The 18,328-nt window shown below is 36.0% G+C and overlaps 1 protein-coding gene across 1 annotated transcript in view; it reads left to right on the forward strand.

Moving 5' to 3' along the window:
* Window positions 1–18,328, forward strand: part of TTLL11 (tubulin tyrosine ligase like 11) — a 276,026-nt gene that overhangs the window by 166,918 nt on the left and 90,780 nt on the right. The window contains 1 exon segment of the mRNA XM_044664257.1: window positions 14,589–14,696. Coding sequence (XP_044520192.1) covers window positions 14,589–14,696 — 108 coding nt within the window.

The raw sequence follows: 18,328 nt of genomic DNA on the forward strand, positions 1-18,328 counted from the left end.
ATATATATATATATATATATATATATATATATATATATAAGTTACTTCCAAACTGAAGACTGTGAGCTGGGACATCTAAGGATAATACAGGCTCTCCTTCTAGCTCAAAAGATTAGCAACAACAAAACCCACACCATAAGAAGACCTAATCACCTCTGAACCTTCATGTCCTCTAAACTTCTGTTTCCCTTTGGGGAAGAAAACCGATTTGGAGAAGAAAATGATATGATAGAAATGTCAGAGCTCCTGGAGCCCAAGGAGAGCATGAAAGGAAAGATGCAAATATGAGTTTTCTATAGTCATCCTGCCCTCTTCTAACTGAACTCAATAAACATAATTTAGTAATTCACATTTGCATAGCACTTTAAAGATTTGTAAAGCACTTTTCCTGTTGTAACTATGGGAAGCATAGATTATTTTCTTTTTTTTAAGCAGATTTGTGATTTCATCAGGGTCATGGTAAAGAACTTCCACTGCTAATGAATTCGAAATGGCCACTTTTTTGGAGAGTTAAGAGGTCTCTGACTAGCTTGGGAAAACCCAAGGGAAGAATTTTAAGTGATAGAAGCATCTGGATCTGGCATATCCTCCATTAGTCAAACAAAACTTGTGCTATCCCCAAGAGGTATTTCTTAAAGGAATAGCTTGGACCTCCTCTTATCTCCCTATCTAGAAATACCCAATTTTAAGGAGTTGCTTGAGGCTTTGAGAAGGTTAAGCGACTTGCCCTTGTCATGCAGTTGTTATGTGTCAGAGGCAAGGCTTGAACCCAGGCCATGCTGACTGATGCTAGCTCTCTAACTTCTACAGCATGCTGCCTTTCAGTGCTAGCATGATTATCCCCATTTCAGATAAGTGAACAGAGATTCTGAGAGCTTAAATGATTTGTCTGTAATTAGGCACTTCTGGGAAGTGCCAGAGGCAGAATTTCAGGATTCTTTTGTTACTTTTTTGGTATCTAGAAAGGATGGCTCTACTGGGGGGTTTGCCCAAGCAAAGAGACATAATAGAGGAGAAATGCTGATTTGAGGTCATAAGGAGTTTGTTATATTTTGTTGTTTGATCAGTAACTTTAAAAAAATGGATTAGGAACTGGGGAGTTTCAAAGTCTAAAGTGAATAAAATTCTAAGAGAATGATTATTGTCTACAAATAATTTGAAGTGTTATTAAACAATAAAGACATTCATTTGGCTCCATAGGGCAAAACCTGGACCAATGGGTAAAAGTAACTAAGAAGCAGACATACTATGCAATACATGACTTAGAGAAATGCATAGTAATAGCAATAAAAACTCACTGTGTGGAAGAGTTTCCTAGCAATCAGTTATCCAACAATGGAACAGACTGCCTTGGAAAGTAGTAGATTCTAGGGAGGATCCTCAAGCCAAAAATGGATGGCCAAATTAAAGGAAGAAAGAGGAGGACCTGGATTTGAACCTTGGCTTTGCTGCTTGTTGTCTTTTTGACCTTAGAAAAGTCATTTTACTGCTTAAGGCCTCAGATTGCTCATCTGTAAAATGAGAGAGCTGGATTAAGTGAAACCCTTTACAGAATAATACCACTTAGGATTTTCTATAGGATTTCTATAACCTCTAACATTTTATCTTCTTGCAACTCTCTCAGTTTTAACATATTCTAAGATATTATGCTATAATTTCTTTTATAGCTCCAAGTTTTATGATTTAGTCACTTCCAGATTTGGTGAATCTATGCTTCTCTGACTTAATCTTCTTTGTGTGTGTGTGTGTGTTTTTAAACTCTCACCTTCCATCTTAGTATCAATACTATGTATCGGCTCCAAGGCAGAAGAGTGGTAAGGGCTAGACAATGGGGTTAAGTGACTTGCCCAGGGTCACACAGCTGGGAAGTGTCTGAGGCCAGATTTGAACCTACGTCCTCCCGTCTTTAGGCTTGACTCTCAATCCACTGAGCTACCCAGCTGTCCCCTATTTATTGCTCTTTTCTTCAGAAATACTTTGGTAGGAGATTGGGAAGGAAAAAAACCTATCACAGGCAAAAGACAAAAAAACAAACAAACAAACAACTATAACAGGCAAAAGACAAATGAATCAATTCTGAAAGACTCACTTTCTTGTTTAGCTGAGCTAGCCATCTTCACCAGTGTGTTGGATATAAACAGGACCTAAAATTTTTTTTTTTGTGAAGTAAAGCTATATCTAGATTAGAACATGTTACAAGGAGAAAAAAATCAATATTTTCCTATGTGGTTTATTATATAGTGTCCCCTCAAATTGCTTACAGACATGCAGGTTAGCAGCAAGCCTCTTGTGAAAAATGACCACTTTGGGGGAATGTTCAGAGGGCTCTGACTAGGTTGGAAAAACCTAAGGTATGAATTTAGATAATAAAAGCATCTGGATCTAACACGTCTTACTCTGGTCAAATAAGACTTGTTCTATCCCCCCAGAGGTATATCTTAAGGAAAAAGCTCAGGCCTTCTTTTATCTCCCTGTCTGGAAATACCCATTTTTATTCTCTCCTTCAAGGTTGACCAATACTATTCTCAGATCCATTAATTGGGTTTCCTGTAGAGATACAACAAAGAGAGGACTGCCAGGAGTCAGAAGGCCTGACGCCTCAGCCCAAAGTTGGCCTCTTGCTTAGCCTAGTGTTGATAGTCAGGTCACTTCAACTCTCTGGGCCTCTTGTTTTCTGCACATCTCACAAAATGCATTGTAAACGATAAAGTGTCAGAGTAATCATATGAACACTTCATATTTCCCTGATGCTTTCAGGTTTGCAAAGCCTTTTTCTCACAACAATCATGTAAGGTATCATTTTACAGATGAAGAAGCTGGGGGATTGGAGAGTAATATGAGTATTTTGTATCAGCCTCAAATTCATATCCTATTTTAAGAAACTTAACTGTTCCTTCTCAAGACATGGTTTTCCAAATTCTCCCCCTTTAGCTTTATGTACGTTTTCCTCCCAAGTTTGGTGTATTTGCAATTAATAGTAGCACAAAACTCAAAAGTTGGAAATAAGTGAAAAAAAAACACATACTATTAATTCCAGTAAATTACATTCATTCTTTCATTCTTTTTTTTTTTTTAACTAACATTTATCAGATGCTAATGCATCTGGGCAATGGGAGAACTATACAAAGAAAAAGTAAGGCAATTTTTTTTTTGCCTTCAAGGAAGTTATATAGAATAAGAAGTATGAGATAATATTCAAATAAATATAATACAAATTAGGAAATAAGTATGAGATATGTAAAACGTTTTCATTTAAGAAAAGAAATTACTACTTTCTGAGAAGATTAGGGGAAGCTTCATGGAAGAGCTAGTGTTCTTGGTTGGGTAAATACTCTTAATATAACCCATTCAACAGTAATTAACATAGAAAAATGCCGCATACATAGTTTTAGCAAGAAAAGTTTATTCTTGTTTCAGTAACAAAAATAGCTCAAATTCTACTCCAATCATCACAAAGGCATATTAGCACAGAATATTTAACATTATCTTATTTGAAATAATGTAAACAAAATTTATAAAGATATAATTATCCCCATTTTACAGAAAGAGACTGAGGTTATGGAGATGAAGTCCCTCCCTCCAAGTCATAAAGCTGTTAATGGGCAAAGCTGGGATCTGACTTAAACCCAGGGCTAAATGTGATGTTCTATATCAGTGGTCCCCAAACTTTTTTGGCCTACCGCCCCCTTTCCAGAAAAAATATTACTTAGCCTCCTGGAAATTATTATTTTTAAAATTTTAATAGCAATTAATAGAAAAGATAAATGCACTTGTGGCCATCACTGCTTCCCTGGATCACTGTAGCACCCACCAGGGGGCAATAGTCCCCACTTTGGGAATCACTGTTCTATACTTTGAAGTGCTGAAGTAACAAAAGTCAAAAGGCCTTGATATAAGGAGGGGGAAAGGGTTGTATTCACCAAACTAGCCAAAGGGGATGCTCTTTACAACTTTCTGGGAGATCATTGTCTTGTTAGGACAAGTAGTGGAGATATCAATTTGATTTTATTTTTCATAAATAATGAACTTCAACTAAAAATAATAGCTGATATTTGTGTAGTGCGTGTTTTACACAAACATGATCTTATTTGAACCTCACACTAGTTCAATGAGGTAGAGACACCAATTTACAGTTGATGAAACTGAGGTTCAGGAAAATTAAGTGACCTTCCCATGATACCACAGTTAGTAAGTCTCTAAAGTGGAATTCATAGCCAAGTTTTTCCAGTTCTTAGTCTGGCACTTTTGCTACCAGACTCTACTCAAAACCATTCTCATGGTTCCTTATCAGAAGTAGGTAGCAGAAACAGACTTACAGAAATTAAATAGGTATTTCAAGAATATGTCAGTCCTTTGAAAAAAAGAAAATAATCTATTTGTAAGTTAACAAGGTCCAAACTTTAAGTAATAAATAAGCAATATTGGGAATATGTAACTTCAGGGGAATTGAAGATCTAGTGGAAACTTTACTTTCTTGAGTGTGGACTTCAATTTGCCCAAGGCAACTATTGATGGTCTAAAGAAAGAATTTCTACTGATTATATTGGGAGGGTGGGATGTATTCAACATAAGTGTAGTACAGTAATCATGATTGTGAGAAGTTATGTATATATGTAGAATATGGCTTATTTAGGTAAAATAACATTGTGTCTTATAGAATTTGATTCTGGAAGCACCCTTAGAAACTAAAGGATTAGAATGATAGGAGACTTCAGAACTCATCAGTACCAAACTCTCATCTTATAAAAGAGGAAGCTGAATGACAAAAAAGTAAAATGATTTGTCCAAGGTCACATTGCTTAATTGGAGGCAGAATCAGAACTGGACCTCAGGACTTTGGGTTGCTATTCCAGCAGTTCGTAGTTGGTTGGTTGGTTGGTTGGTTTTTTTTTTTTTTAATCTCACTCTGCAACCTTCTATTAATGCAGCCTAAAATTACTTAGCTTTTTAAAAAAATTCATTATTTGTTTATTACATTAAAATTCCCAGGCAACTTCCTCCCTCTGCTCCTCTCCCCTCCTTGCACTAAAGAAGACAACATTTGACAAGTATGTATGTATAAAATTAAGTCTTGCTGTTTCAGTTTATCAGTTCTTTCTATGGAGGTGGATATACACAAGTCATTCTTCAAACAATTTTCTGTATATGATGTTCTCTTGGTTGTTTTTTTTTTTATCATTTTGACTCTTCATAATTTCATGTAGGTCTTTCTGTCTTTTTCCAAAATTAACCTGCTCATAATTTCTTATGGTCCAGTAGTATTCCATCACAATTATATACCACACCTTGCCTAGCCATTCCCTAATTGATGAGCATCCCTTCAATTTCCAGTCCTTTGCCATTACAAAGAGAGCTTCTATAAATATTTTAGAACATGTAGGTTCTTTTCCCTTTTCCTGAATCACCTTAGGAAATAAACCTAGTAGTGATTACCGGTATACAAAAGGCATACACAATTTTATAACTCTTTAATTCCAGATTGCTCTCCAAAATGGTTGGATTCAAAAAAAAGTTTTTGTATATTAGCTTTTTTTTTTTTTTTGGCAGCCAGATCACATTGTTTGATCACGCTGACCTTGTAAACTTCAAAAATCATGAAATCTTTTTTTCACATTGTTTTCTATTGCCACTCTCTCCCATCTTGTCTTTGTGCAATTGATAGTAAGTAAAAGCAAGTTCAACCCAGAAGGTGAATTTAGAAAATCAATATATTTCACTTCAAATAAAAACCGCCTTGTTAGTGTGGTCTTTTAAAACTGGAAATCTCCAACAAGAATCCTTATTCCTCAATGGTGCAATGTTAATTTTTTTTTTTTATCATAGCCAGAAGAAGCTAATTCCTGAGTAGACCTAGACGCTGATTTTGATAAGCCTCTGTTACCAGATCTTTGCTTTGCCTTTTGCTAGTTGTGAGCTGGGGCAAACTCTCATGACTAGGAGACACTGACTGACTATATGACTATGACTGTAACTTGGGTTATAGTTATACCTCCACTACTGGCTCACTGTGTCAGCTCAAGCAAGTTATTTTTACTTTCACAGCTTAGATTCTTCATCTGTAAAATAAAGGGATTTGATTAGAACATTTCTTAGGTTCCTTCCAACTCTAATATTCTCTGATTCTTATGATGAAGCCCTTTGTAAAGGTGAATGATAATCAGCTCCTAATATGCTACATTTATGTTATGATAATAATTTTGTAAATACAATAATAATGTATAATAATGCTTACATCATAATGCTCTTACTAAAGAACATGAATTCCTGAAACATTGCTCCAGAGGCAGAAATAAGATGAGATGTAAAGGTGTATTTTCATTTTGTAGATTCCCTTCCTTTCTGCCTTTAATGGACATTTCATCCATCTTTCCTAGGGAAGAAGTTGGAATAAATGACCACCATGGTCTCTCTCAGATTTGAGGGTCTGTGATTCATAGACTGTAGAGCAGAAAAGATAGGGAAGTAGCATGTAAGCAGTCCTGAATGTAGACTTAGGAGACCTGGACATAAATCTTAACTCAGCCAATGATCATCTATGGAAAAGCCCCTTTATCTCTCAGTCTCAGTTTTCTCATCAGTAAAAGGAAGTTTCAAACCCTTAAAGATACTTATTATAAATATAAATTGTTCTTCCTGGTTTGAGTAGGAGTTTGGATTAGCTGACATCTGAGATCTTTTCCTAATCTGAGATTACGAAGCAATTCCTACTTACAGTAAAGGTTGCACTAAGTGACCTTAAGATCCCTTCCAATTTTGATGTTCTATGATCCTAAGAATGACAAAACATTTTGTACCTCCTTACTGTTTCCTTTTCTCCTTTCATGCATATATAAATAATATGAAGACAGTACCAGGCAGAATTTTAATGGGTGGTGAAATGGAAAGCTCAGGATTCTGATCTGATTGAAGCACAAGCACCAAGTAAAAAAATAACATCTCTCTTCTCCTCCCCCTTTACAAATATCCTTCAGGTGTCAGTTCTGCAGCAGCCCAGTTTTATTACATCAATCATAAGCAGCTTTAGGCTTCAGAAAACATAGTCACAGACAGATGTTGAGCCTGTCTGGGGATTAGAAATATCCTTTTCCATTAAGTATAAATTAACTTAATCACCAGGTATGAAAGATAAGCGGCATAAACAGTATTCCCTGAAGCTTTCATTAAAATTAAAATTCTATTTAAAATTGAGCTTGTATTTTCTAGGACTTGATTCTTCCCCTTCCCCCTATACCCGTGCACAGAGATTATATCTGTTGTAAATTTTTTACATTGACAGAATGGCAGAACTGAGGATATGGAGGACATTGATGTACTATGTAATTTAACTTTGGTGGCAGATCTTATTTTAGCAAAAGGATAGATCTGCACATTTTAAGGGAATAATTAGTCTCTGTAAGATGTGGTCTTTGACCATTTTCAGAAGCAATCAAATCATTCTCCAAATTGAAATCCTCATACAAAGAAGGTGCTTACAAATCAGATTGTTTAGATTCATTCTAAGAAGAGGGCTTTCCTGTTTGAGGTTTAGGAGAGGAGAGGAGAGGGACAGAAGAATGCCAGGTTCTTTCTGGCTCCAGTGATAAACCTTATAGAATTTCTTTGCCTTGGCCTTCCACAGTGCCATGTGAGGCACTTATTTAAGATTGGGTGGTAGTGGAATTATGCTTTGCATTATAGCAATGAACCAGAACAATTCATTTCTAAGAAATATTCTTTAAGGAACTTCTAACTTTGAAGCTTTTTCTCTACCACCTAAATGTTCCTTTTTACAATTGTGGTTTATGCTAAGTTATAAGATATTCTGAGAGGGGTGGTGATACTTTCTATGTCTCAGATGACACACAAATTCTTGGACTCATAGAATGTTAGTGAAGGTAGGACATTTGGGGATCATTTTATAGATGGGTAGACTGAGTTCCAGAGAGAAGATGTGATTCACCCTAAGTCATGTAGCTGATTCTTAATGGCAGTGCAATACAGGGTATTAAATGGAGGGAGAAAACTATCTCTAAATAGTGGATTGTGTTTATAATTTAACTGAATTCAATATGCATTTATTAAGTACCTATTATGTGCAGCACACCACATCACTTTAAATTCTCTTCCTTCAAAAATCAATCCTCTTACCCTTTCTCCTCAACTAGGACAATCACTTAAGTGAAGGTAATATTCCTGAGATGTTTGAGATAACCAGAGTCAGATCATTAGATCTGGAAAGGACTTTAGCACCCTGAACAGGAAAATATAGAATGTTTGAGCTAAAAGGGACTCTAGAACACAGAATGTCAAAACAAGAAGAAACCTTTTTAATAATAACAGTAGTAGTAGTAGTAGTAACAACACATTTATATCGCGCTTTAGGGTACAGTATTTTATGCATATTATCTCATAGAATGTAAAAGCTGGGTGGGACCTGAACAAAAATTCTTCCTTCCAAATACCCAATGACGAATCATTTAGCCTTTGCTGGAAGCCTTGAAATGCGGGGAACCTACTACTTGCTAAGGTAGCAACCCATTCTACTTCTAAATATCATTAGTTGTTAAGAAGTTTTCCTCACATCAAGTTTATATTTTCTTCTTTGAAAATTCCACCCAGTTCCTTCTGGTTTTGCCTTCTGAGGCCATGTTAATACTCCTTCTATGTGACAGTCCTTCAGATACTATTGAAACTAGATATTATGTCTTCTATTTTTTCCTGGTTAAATATTTCTACATCCTTCAAACTATTCTCATATGGAAGGTTCTTGATTCCTTTACCATACTAGTTCTCCTTATATGAATGTTTTCTAAATTTCTGGCTGTCTTTTTTTTTTTTAATCCTTGCCCCATCTTAGAATGGATACAATTCCAAGGCAGAAGAGTGGTAAGACTAGGCGATTGGGGTTATACAGATAGGAAATGTCTGGGTTCAGATTTGAACCTGGCACCTCTAGTCTCCAGGCCAGGTTCTAAGTTGGGTAGGGTCATATATTCCTGGTAGCTAATGTCTAAAGAATGAATAGGGGTGAGCTAATTCCATCTTTACACTACCCACTCAACTACCTGGCTTCCCCTATGACTATCCTTCTTAAACTGGGAAACTCAGAACTGAATACCATAATCTATATGTAATCTGACTAGAGTAGACTATAGAACAATAATCTTAGGCACAGGCCTCTCTTAGTGAAACTCAAAATCACACTAGCTTTTTCTCTACCATATTATATTACTAGAATATCTGGAAGATCTCACCATTTATAAAGAATCTCTCTTTTATTTTTCTTTGCACTGGATCTCTTCTATGACAATAGCAAATACACTTGGTGACTCATGGATTGTCCTATTTTATATCTAGGTTGATATTTATGATTAGAGAGTCATTTAATAAAGCAACCTCTGTTACATTTTTCAAGGAATCTTATTATATGGATTTTTAGGATATTTATGAGGACTTATCCCAGAAACAAAGCTTTTCCCTAAAACAAAGTACTATTTTTTTACACCATTATCTTCTGGTGATCCTATATGACTGCAAAGCATGGAATGTCACAATCTTCAAGCTACAGGTAATCTAAATGGCAATAAAGCAATGAATGATGAGTGGGAAAAGATAACAGTGTGTTATCAACAAAATGTTGCAAGTAGTGGTCTAAAAGACATTATTTAAAAAAGTATGACCAAAGAAGAAGGTGAGATGCTGAAAGAGTGAAGAGTAACCACTGTTAGGCCTATCTGCCCCATAGGTGATTATGCAACTTGAAGAAATCTAGAAGATCATCATCAAGTCAAGTAAATACCCTTTGGAAGATTCACAAAAGTTATGGCTAAGAATGCTACAGGATGAGAAAGTAAAGATAGATTATTACAGTCTGGACTAATAAAAGGGTACCCACATCAATGAATTCACAGATCCATTAAATATCACCTATTGACTCATGTCCATCAAAACATCCAAATATTTTTCAGGTGAACATCTGTCCTATCTTCTATTTGCGGTCATTTTTTTACCTAATCCAAAAATAAGATTTATACTTGTGTTTACCCTCTATTAAATTTTCTCACTTAGATTAAGTCCCATATTCAAGCCTGCCATGATCTTTTGGAAGCCTGATTCTGGCATCGAATGTGTTGCTTATCCTCTTAGCTTTAAGTTATCCACAAATTTGATACATATGCCATTTATGCCTTTATCCAGGCCATTGATAGCAGTGTTAAATAGTATATGGCCAAACACAGCTCTCTGAGATATTTCAGGGAAGTTTTTAGACCTCCCCATTCATCAACAAGCCATGAATTTTGGGGCTTGACTATTCAACTAATTCTGAATCTACTTGACCAGAAGATTACGTAATCTGCATCTTGACAACTTTTTCACAAGAGTAGAGCAAGAGTATTTGTCAAATATATTGCTAAATCTAGTTAAATTTAGGGAGTCAGTGAGGTATAGTGGAAAAAAAAACCCCTGCATTTTGAGTCAAAATACTTTCCATTTTGATCCCAAGCTCTGCTATATATTATCTGCATGACCTTGGGCATACTTAATCTCTCAAAAACATATTAGGGGTTAAACCAGATGACCTCTAATGTCTCTTGCAGCTCAGATCCAATGTCTACATTATTCCCCTGAACTATCAGCCTAGAAAGCCAACCAAAAAAGGGATGAAGTTTGTCTACATGTTTTGTTATTGGAGAAGCCATTTAGGTTTTTTTGTGATTCTTATGATGCAACCATCATTTTATATAACTCCTTCCTCAGTACATAGGAAAATCCTTAAATATGGGTCATCTGGTTACATTTGAAGATGCCTCCTTGTAGTATTGCAAATTTGACACAATACTCAAAATTATAACATTTTAATCAATCTTTTCAATGGTATGCTGGCATATTTAGCATATTCTAATAAAATATAAAAACTAAAACAAGTGCATTGCATATTGCTGGTAAACTTAGTCCTAAAGTATTTCTCCAAATATCTAATACTACTTTAATACTTGCAAGTGTAGAATCATAGAGTACCAGAGCAAAAGGAACCTTAAAATTTGCTGATTTAATTCCCTCATTATAGATGAGGAAAATGAAGGTCATAGAGGTTAATCAGTCAACAGCCCTTTAGTAAGATCCTACTATGTGCCTGGCATTGTGCTGTAGTTGGAGATTTCAAAAGCAAAAATGAAATAGTCCTTGTCCTAAAGGAGCTTACTGAACTGTTCAGAGACATGGGACTAATTAGTGACAGCACTGAGCCCTAAACCCAAGGTCTTATACTTCCTAATACATTGTTCTTTTTGCTCTGTATTCTAAAAAATTACATTAATTAAATGGCTAGAATCATCGTTTTATTTGAGGCTAAAAAGATTGTTTCCAATTTGAAAAACTTTATATTCCTGACACCAATAATATTTTACATCTACATATTGCTTTAAATGGTATAATATCTATTATCTCATCTGTCATCTCCTTGGCAGACACTTTAGTTGTCTAGTTTAGTGCTTGATGTTCATTATCTGTTTGATTCTCATGACCTTTAGATCTATAGTGCAATTACTATTTTCATGAGGAAACTGGGGCTAAGAAAGGAAAATTAAATTCCCCAAGATCAATAGTAAGTGAATGGTGGGGCTGGGACTCAGACCTAGGTCTTTTAGGCTAGCATTACAGTGTCTTGAATTGTTACTTATTTGATATCATATCCCCACCCCCCAACTAGATTATAATGTACTAAAGGTCACTTCTCAGGTTTATTTCATAATCATCAAGGAGCTCCTCCCAAAATTATATATATAGTAAGTGCTTGAGAATTACTGGTAGAAAAGAAGTAGAAATATAGATCAATAAAGGAAAACCATTATTAGAAACCGCTTTAATGAATTATTTTATAAATTCACTTTACAACAACTGTCAAAATTGGCAATATTTCTTTGTTTGTTATACAAACCCTCCACTACATGGAAGACCATTTCACAATCTCTAATCATTCTGCTTGGTGACCCAGGCAATAATGTATGGAAGTCATCTAAACCTGAATGTTTTTCAGAATCTTAGATATGTAAGGCTTGCTGATAATGAACATACTATAAAGTCCACCAGGCTATCCTATTCCTTCCCAAACAAAGAAAATGACATCTCTTTAAGAAGAGAGAAGGCTAGCTTGCTATTAATGGAAGAGTTGGTAAACTTTAATTTTTCTTCCATATCTTTTTAGAAATGTTGTCCTGGTTCTTGTAGATGTATTTGAGCAAGATCATTGGATTTGGAGGCAAAAGACATGGGCTTCTACCCTTATAAGCAATACGATCCTGGGCAACACATTTAACTTTGCCAAGATTGTTTCCTCTTCTGTAAAATGTAGATAATAATACCAGCACTACCTCATTCAGAGAGCTGCTGTAAGGATGAAGTCAAGTAATGGATGTGAAAATATTTTACAGAAGTATTATATGTCAACTATTCCTATTACTAGTGTATATTTTTCTTTAACATGAAGGATTTTCTTAATTTTGAAATCCAACAATGGAGTGTGATGACTCAAAAGGTAGAAAGTTCTCTAATACTGACTCTTTCTGAGCAAAGGCAGGAATTCTGTAGAGGAGATTCTTACACTGGACAAGAGTGAAATAAACCATCTCTGAAGTCTTAGAACCCCTCTACAGGATGTGTTCTTTCCCTCCTCCAGCCCCTCATAGATTCAAGTACCTCTCTTTATGTTCAAAGAATTAGGGAGGATGTTTAACCATGAAAAAGAAAAGGCTCTGGGGCACATGTTAGCTGCCTTAAAGTACTATAGAAAGGCTGTCCTATGTAAGACAAATTAGATTTGCTCAATTTGACCCTAGAAGGCGTAACTACTAAAATAATGGGTAGAAATTGAAGAGAGGAATATTTTGGTTTACTGTGATGAAAAAGTTCTTAACAAGTAGAGCTATTCAGAAGAGGAATCCACTGTCTCCAGAGGTAATTGTCCCTCCTCTGCTAGAGGCTTTTGAGCAGAGTAGGGTGACCACTTAATCAATATATGGTAGTAAGACCCTTTTCCAGTCATAGATTGGAGTTGGTAACCACTGAGGTCCTTGCCAACTCTGAAATTGTCATCAGGCTTATTACACTTATGTTCTGACTTGTACCAGGATTATCTTTGTAGTTTGTTAAAATAATTGGAAAGATCTTAGAGGTCACATATTTTTGCCTTCCACCCTATGCAGGAATTTCTTCTGCAGTATCACCCTTGCAAGTGATATTTTGCTTGAACTTGTCCCATGAAGGGGGGAATTCATTACTTCAAAAAGCATCCCATTCCTTCCTCTGTAGTGTAGCTCTAATTGTTGGAAAGTTCTTGACCAAACTAAAATCTCTTCTCTGTAATGCTCCCTGCTCCAACTGTTTCTAGTTCTGCCCTCTGAGACCAAGGAAGATAGAGCTTACTATCTTATCTACATAATAGCTCTTCAAATTTTCTTTAGTACAAGTATCCCAAGATCTTTATACTGGATTCAAATTATATGGTCAACAGACTCCTCAATTCTGGTCACTTTCTTTGGTAATCTAGTTTGTTGTCTTTGTTAGAATATGATCAACTGGAGCACTGAGCACTGTGTCTATAGTCTGCTTGGAACTGAGTTCAATAGAATATCTCACCTCTCTAATCAGATAGTTCTAGAATAGAAGGTCTCAAAGGTAGATGAGAGTATAAAATATATGATGAGAATGGAATATAGGAGGTTTGAGTTAGAAAAGAAAGACCTTAGAACATGATAAATAGAAGTTGAGGACAGGAAGAAAAACTTAGAGATTGGGTAGCCCAATTTTCATTTTGCACTTTTAGTCCTAGGAAGTAAAGTGATTTGCCTATGTTGATTATGTGTAGATCAAAAGATGAATTTTAAGTTTGTACAGAACTTGATTACTATACTGAATAAAAAGCAAAGTTTGATTTGCATTGGGAAGTTTCTTGTCAATTCATGAATTTCAATAATTTAAGTGTGGCAAAACTGGAGCAACAATCTTAATTTTCTTACCTTCATCCTATTTTCTTTCCAGACTTCTTGAAACCATTCTCCAGTTTTGCTAAGTGATTAACAGGAAAAAAAAAAAAAAGCTGTAGATCTCCAAGTCCCTATTAGCAGCTGTTGATTTGTTTGTACTGAGCCAATGGAATTTACATGAAGATTAAGACCAGTAAGAATGTAGGGCCTCAAAAATGAATTAACAAATTATTAATAATATATAAAAGTACTTACATGTAATTTATATATTTCTGAAAATTTAATTTTTTAATATGTAGTTAATATTTTCTCTCAAACTGATCCTTTCTGAGCAAAGGTCTGTGAAAGGTTCTTTAAATTAGAGAAATGTGAACATTGAGGCCAGCCTTCAAACTATAAATTAAACTTTGTTCTTATTCAAAATATGACCATGAGTATAATCAGATGGAGTTAGAAGTCAAAGGGTTAAACCAAACAGCAACTACCACAGTAATACAGGATTTACAGAGGTCATTGATTTCAATCCCTTCATTTTGCAGAGGAGGAAACATAGACCTAGACTTGCCCAAGGTCACACAGGTAATAAGTGGCAAAACTAGAATTCAAACTAAGGCCTTCTTACTACAGATCCAGTGGTCTTTACACAACAACATCAAAGACAAAGAGTCAAGGAAAAGAAAGCTGGTTCCAGTCTGAGAGGCATCTACTGCCGGGCATTGAAGCAGGTCAGCTGAGGTCAGTGCCAAAGCCCCAGAGAAGCCAAGTCATGTATAATCATTAATATTATATTATTTAAATTATTACTAATAATAACTACTAACATTTATATAATGTTTTATAGTCTGAAAGGGTTTCCTTTTAACCCTACAGTGTTAGGTAGGTAGTACAAATATGATTGTTCTCATATTATAGATGAAGAACAGGTTCATAGAAGGGAAGAGCTTGACTAATTTCTCCAGCATTATAAGATTTATAGAGCACTTTCCTCACAACAACCTTGTGAGGTAAGTAGTGCAAGTATTATTCCTTTTTTATAATGAGGAAACTGAAGCTTAGAGACATTATCTAGCTTGCCCACAGCGACCCACCTAGTAAGAAGCAAAGCCAGAATTTAGACTGGCACAGGTGAATTTATAATAACTGAGGAAACCAAATCTGAGGTATGTAATTTATTTGCAAGGCATGCAGTTGCAGAACAAATCAAGTCCAAGCCCCTTCAGCAGGTACAAGGGCCCCAAAATACAGATTTTGTGTAGATTTTATACATTAAAAGAAAATAATAAACAGGATACAGAACAGGATGTAGGATTAGGTAATGTGATTTCTATTGGAGGATAGATTTAGGACTTTCTGAGTTAGGACGGGGTGAGCAAGCAGGTGGAATTCCCTAAAATTAGGTGATTTATAGGAAAATGAACCTGAAGTCTCAATTGGAGATTGATCACAAAATGGAGTCAGTTTGATTTCCATAGTTCACTCCATTTGATCCTTTGGGGTGGAGGGATGTCCCCTCTCCCCCATGGAGCAGTATCTCTATAAGCCAAATTTTCTGCATCAGAAACCAAGAAAAGACCACTAGGAAGCATCCTTTTGTATAATAACCAATAAAAAATCCAAGAAGAGTAATAACATATCAAATTTAAAAGAGCTCATTTACTTAGGGTGGCTAATGTGCCATTTCTCTGAAGCTAATAGAACCAGGAGGAAATATTCCACCAGGGTCACTTGGTTTAGGCAGTTGTATTTCTGCTATAACCTATTGGATTTCCTGAAGTCTTGTCACAATCCCCCCAAACAATTAATAAAGGAACAAGATTGATTGATCATATCACAGGCTCCTCCTTGTGAAGCTTTATTAAGGTATAAGCCCATTTGTGCTAAAGAATCTACCTCAATTTGGAGGGAAGAGATGGACTCACTTGTGGCCTGTATGAGTTTTTAAATTTCAATGAGGTTCCTAGCAACCCTTTCCAGTGTAGAGATTCTGATATACATGGAATTAGGAACCAAAGGAATTTTATCCCTTTTCATACTGTTTTTTAGAGTATGGGATTGTAACCATGTATCTTTTTTATGTTTTAACCACCATGCTTCTTTCTACTAGTCCTATGGTATGATTCAAAATTGGTGCTAATGGGGTCAAATGGGAGATCTCACAAGTACCAAACCAATTCAGAGGAAAGGGGAAATAAGGTTTATTGTTATGAAGAATTGTCCATGGGACTACTAGTTTCCAAATGCTAAAGGAGAAGGTTTGATTATTCTTAATAGTATAAATTTATACTAATGCAGTAAATTCGCATCATGCTTGTTCTAACTAGCCATTATTAGTAAGGTTAGCCAAAGAAATACATTGAGGTTTCTTGTCTCTAGTCCCATTAAAAAGACAGTTTTAGCACAAATAAAAGTCTTTTTTTGATGATATCGAGTAAAGCAAAAGTCAATCTACACATCTTCAAATCTCCTAAATCTACAGGATCATTAGGACCTTGCTTCTTGGTGACACAGAAATGAAAACTTAGAAGGGGAGTGGCAACTACAAGTGATACAATCCTAAATTTGATGGCATCAAGGTTCCATTAAATTTGAAAATAAATTGTTTGTTATAAAGTTGGATCAGTGATACTAGTCTTGGCTTGTTATCTTCTATTTTCCTTCCAGGGACATAAATACTACAAGTGGCTAAAGCAAAGGGTATAAAATATAAAAGTCCCTTTCTGAGGTAATATTTTAGAATACTCAGAGTCAATGTAATCTGCTGGTTGTGAGAGAATTTCATCTGCAGTAATAGAGAACACCACCCACCACTCAGGGTTACTCTGATGGATATGATGACAAATCCAGCATCCATGGGTCCCAATTGCTGTTGATAAAAAGCATGCTCTGCATCACCATGAAGTTTGCTGATGGTATCAATTCTTTTCCAATGTTCCTGGGAGGAGTAGAATTTGGAAAGAGCAACCAATAATAACATCAGAATTAAACAAGAAGGAGAAGTATAAGTGGGACCTCTAAAACAAAATCATATGACGAGGCCTCTAAAACAAAATCACATGACTTCTCAACTAAAAGGATGGTGGCTGCTACTATTTGCAAGTGGGGCAGGGCCCTTGCAGTCACTGAATCTAGCTAAGCAGAGTAATACCAATATGTTAAACAGTAAAGAGAGGATCTAATGGATTGAATAAGGAACTCTGAAGCCACCCCTTTTGTATACACACACACACACACACACACACACACACACACACCCCAAAAAAAAGAAAAGAAAAGGGCTTGCTGTAATCTAGAAGTACCAGAACTGTTGCTGATAACAGGACTTTTTTGAGGCATGCTAGGGCAGTAAGATGTTCTGGTTCAATCTGCAAAGGTTCTGAAATGTTATATTTGGTTAGGAAAACTAGAGGCTTAGTTATCTTGTCAAAGGACAGAATCCACTGAAGGCAATATCCAGCTGCTCCTAAAACAGTATTTAATTGAAAGAACAATTGTTGAAGAGTCTGAACATGTTGTGGGGATACAGAGCAAGTTCCAGAAGACAGAACAAAACCAAGGTACTCACCTGGAGGAGGCACCACTGCACCTTTGATTTGGAAACCTTATAACCCATTAGATGAAATTGAAGATACTGGCTGTCGTTTTGACAGACCTCAATGCTGAGTGCTACTAGTAGGAAAATATCAGCCTACTGAACCAGAGAGGAGCCCTTGAAAGTAACAGAAGCTAAATGTTACTGCAATATTTGAGAACAGGGTGGGACTTTCTATATACCTTTGAAGCAGACAAGTCCGCATTCTATACGTGTTCTTCCAGGTAAAGACAAATAGGTACTGAGTATCTGGGTAAATGAGGATGCTAAAAAAGCTGAGCAAGGATCTATCACAGCAAAACAGTTAGTCTCACTGGGAATTGAAGAGATGATGATGGGAACTACTGGGTATATGGGTATATGGGCAAACTACGACCAGCAGGCCAGATGCGGCCCCCTGAAATAAATCCAGCTGCATGACATTATTCCTAATCTGACAAATACAATGAATAGGATATAATACAATGAAACTTCGAAAGAGTTGCCTTAGAAACAGACTGACAGATGAGCATTTCCTTTCCTTTGGCCCCCTCTTTAAAAAGTTTGCCCATCAGGGGGCAGCTGGGTAGCTCAGTGGATTGAGAGCTAGGCCTAGAGACAGGAGGTCCTAGGTTCAAATCTGGCCTCAGACACTTCCCAGCTGTGTGACCCTGGGCAAGTCACTTGACCCCTATTGCCTACCCTTATCAATCTTCCACCTATAAGTCAATACACAGAAGTTAAGGGTTTAAAATAAAAAAAAAAGTTTGCCCATCACTGGTATAAAGTAAGCATTAAT

Source organism: Gracilinanus agilis, chromosome 2 (genome assembly GCF_016433145.1).
Source record: "Gracilinanus agilis isolate LMUSP501 chromosome 2, AgileGrace, whole genome shotgun sequence".
Classification (NCBI taxonomy): Eukaryota; Metazoa; Chordata; class Mammalia; order Didelphimorphia; family Didelphidae; genus Gracilinanus; species Gracilinanus agilis.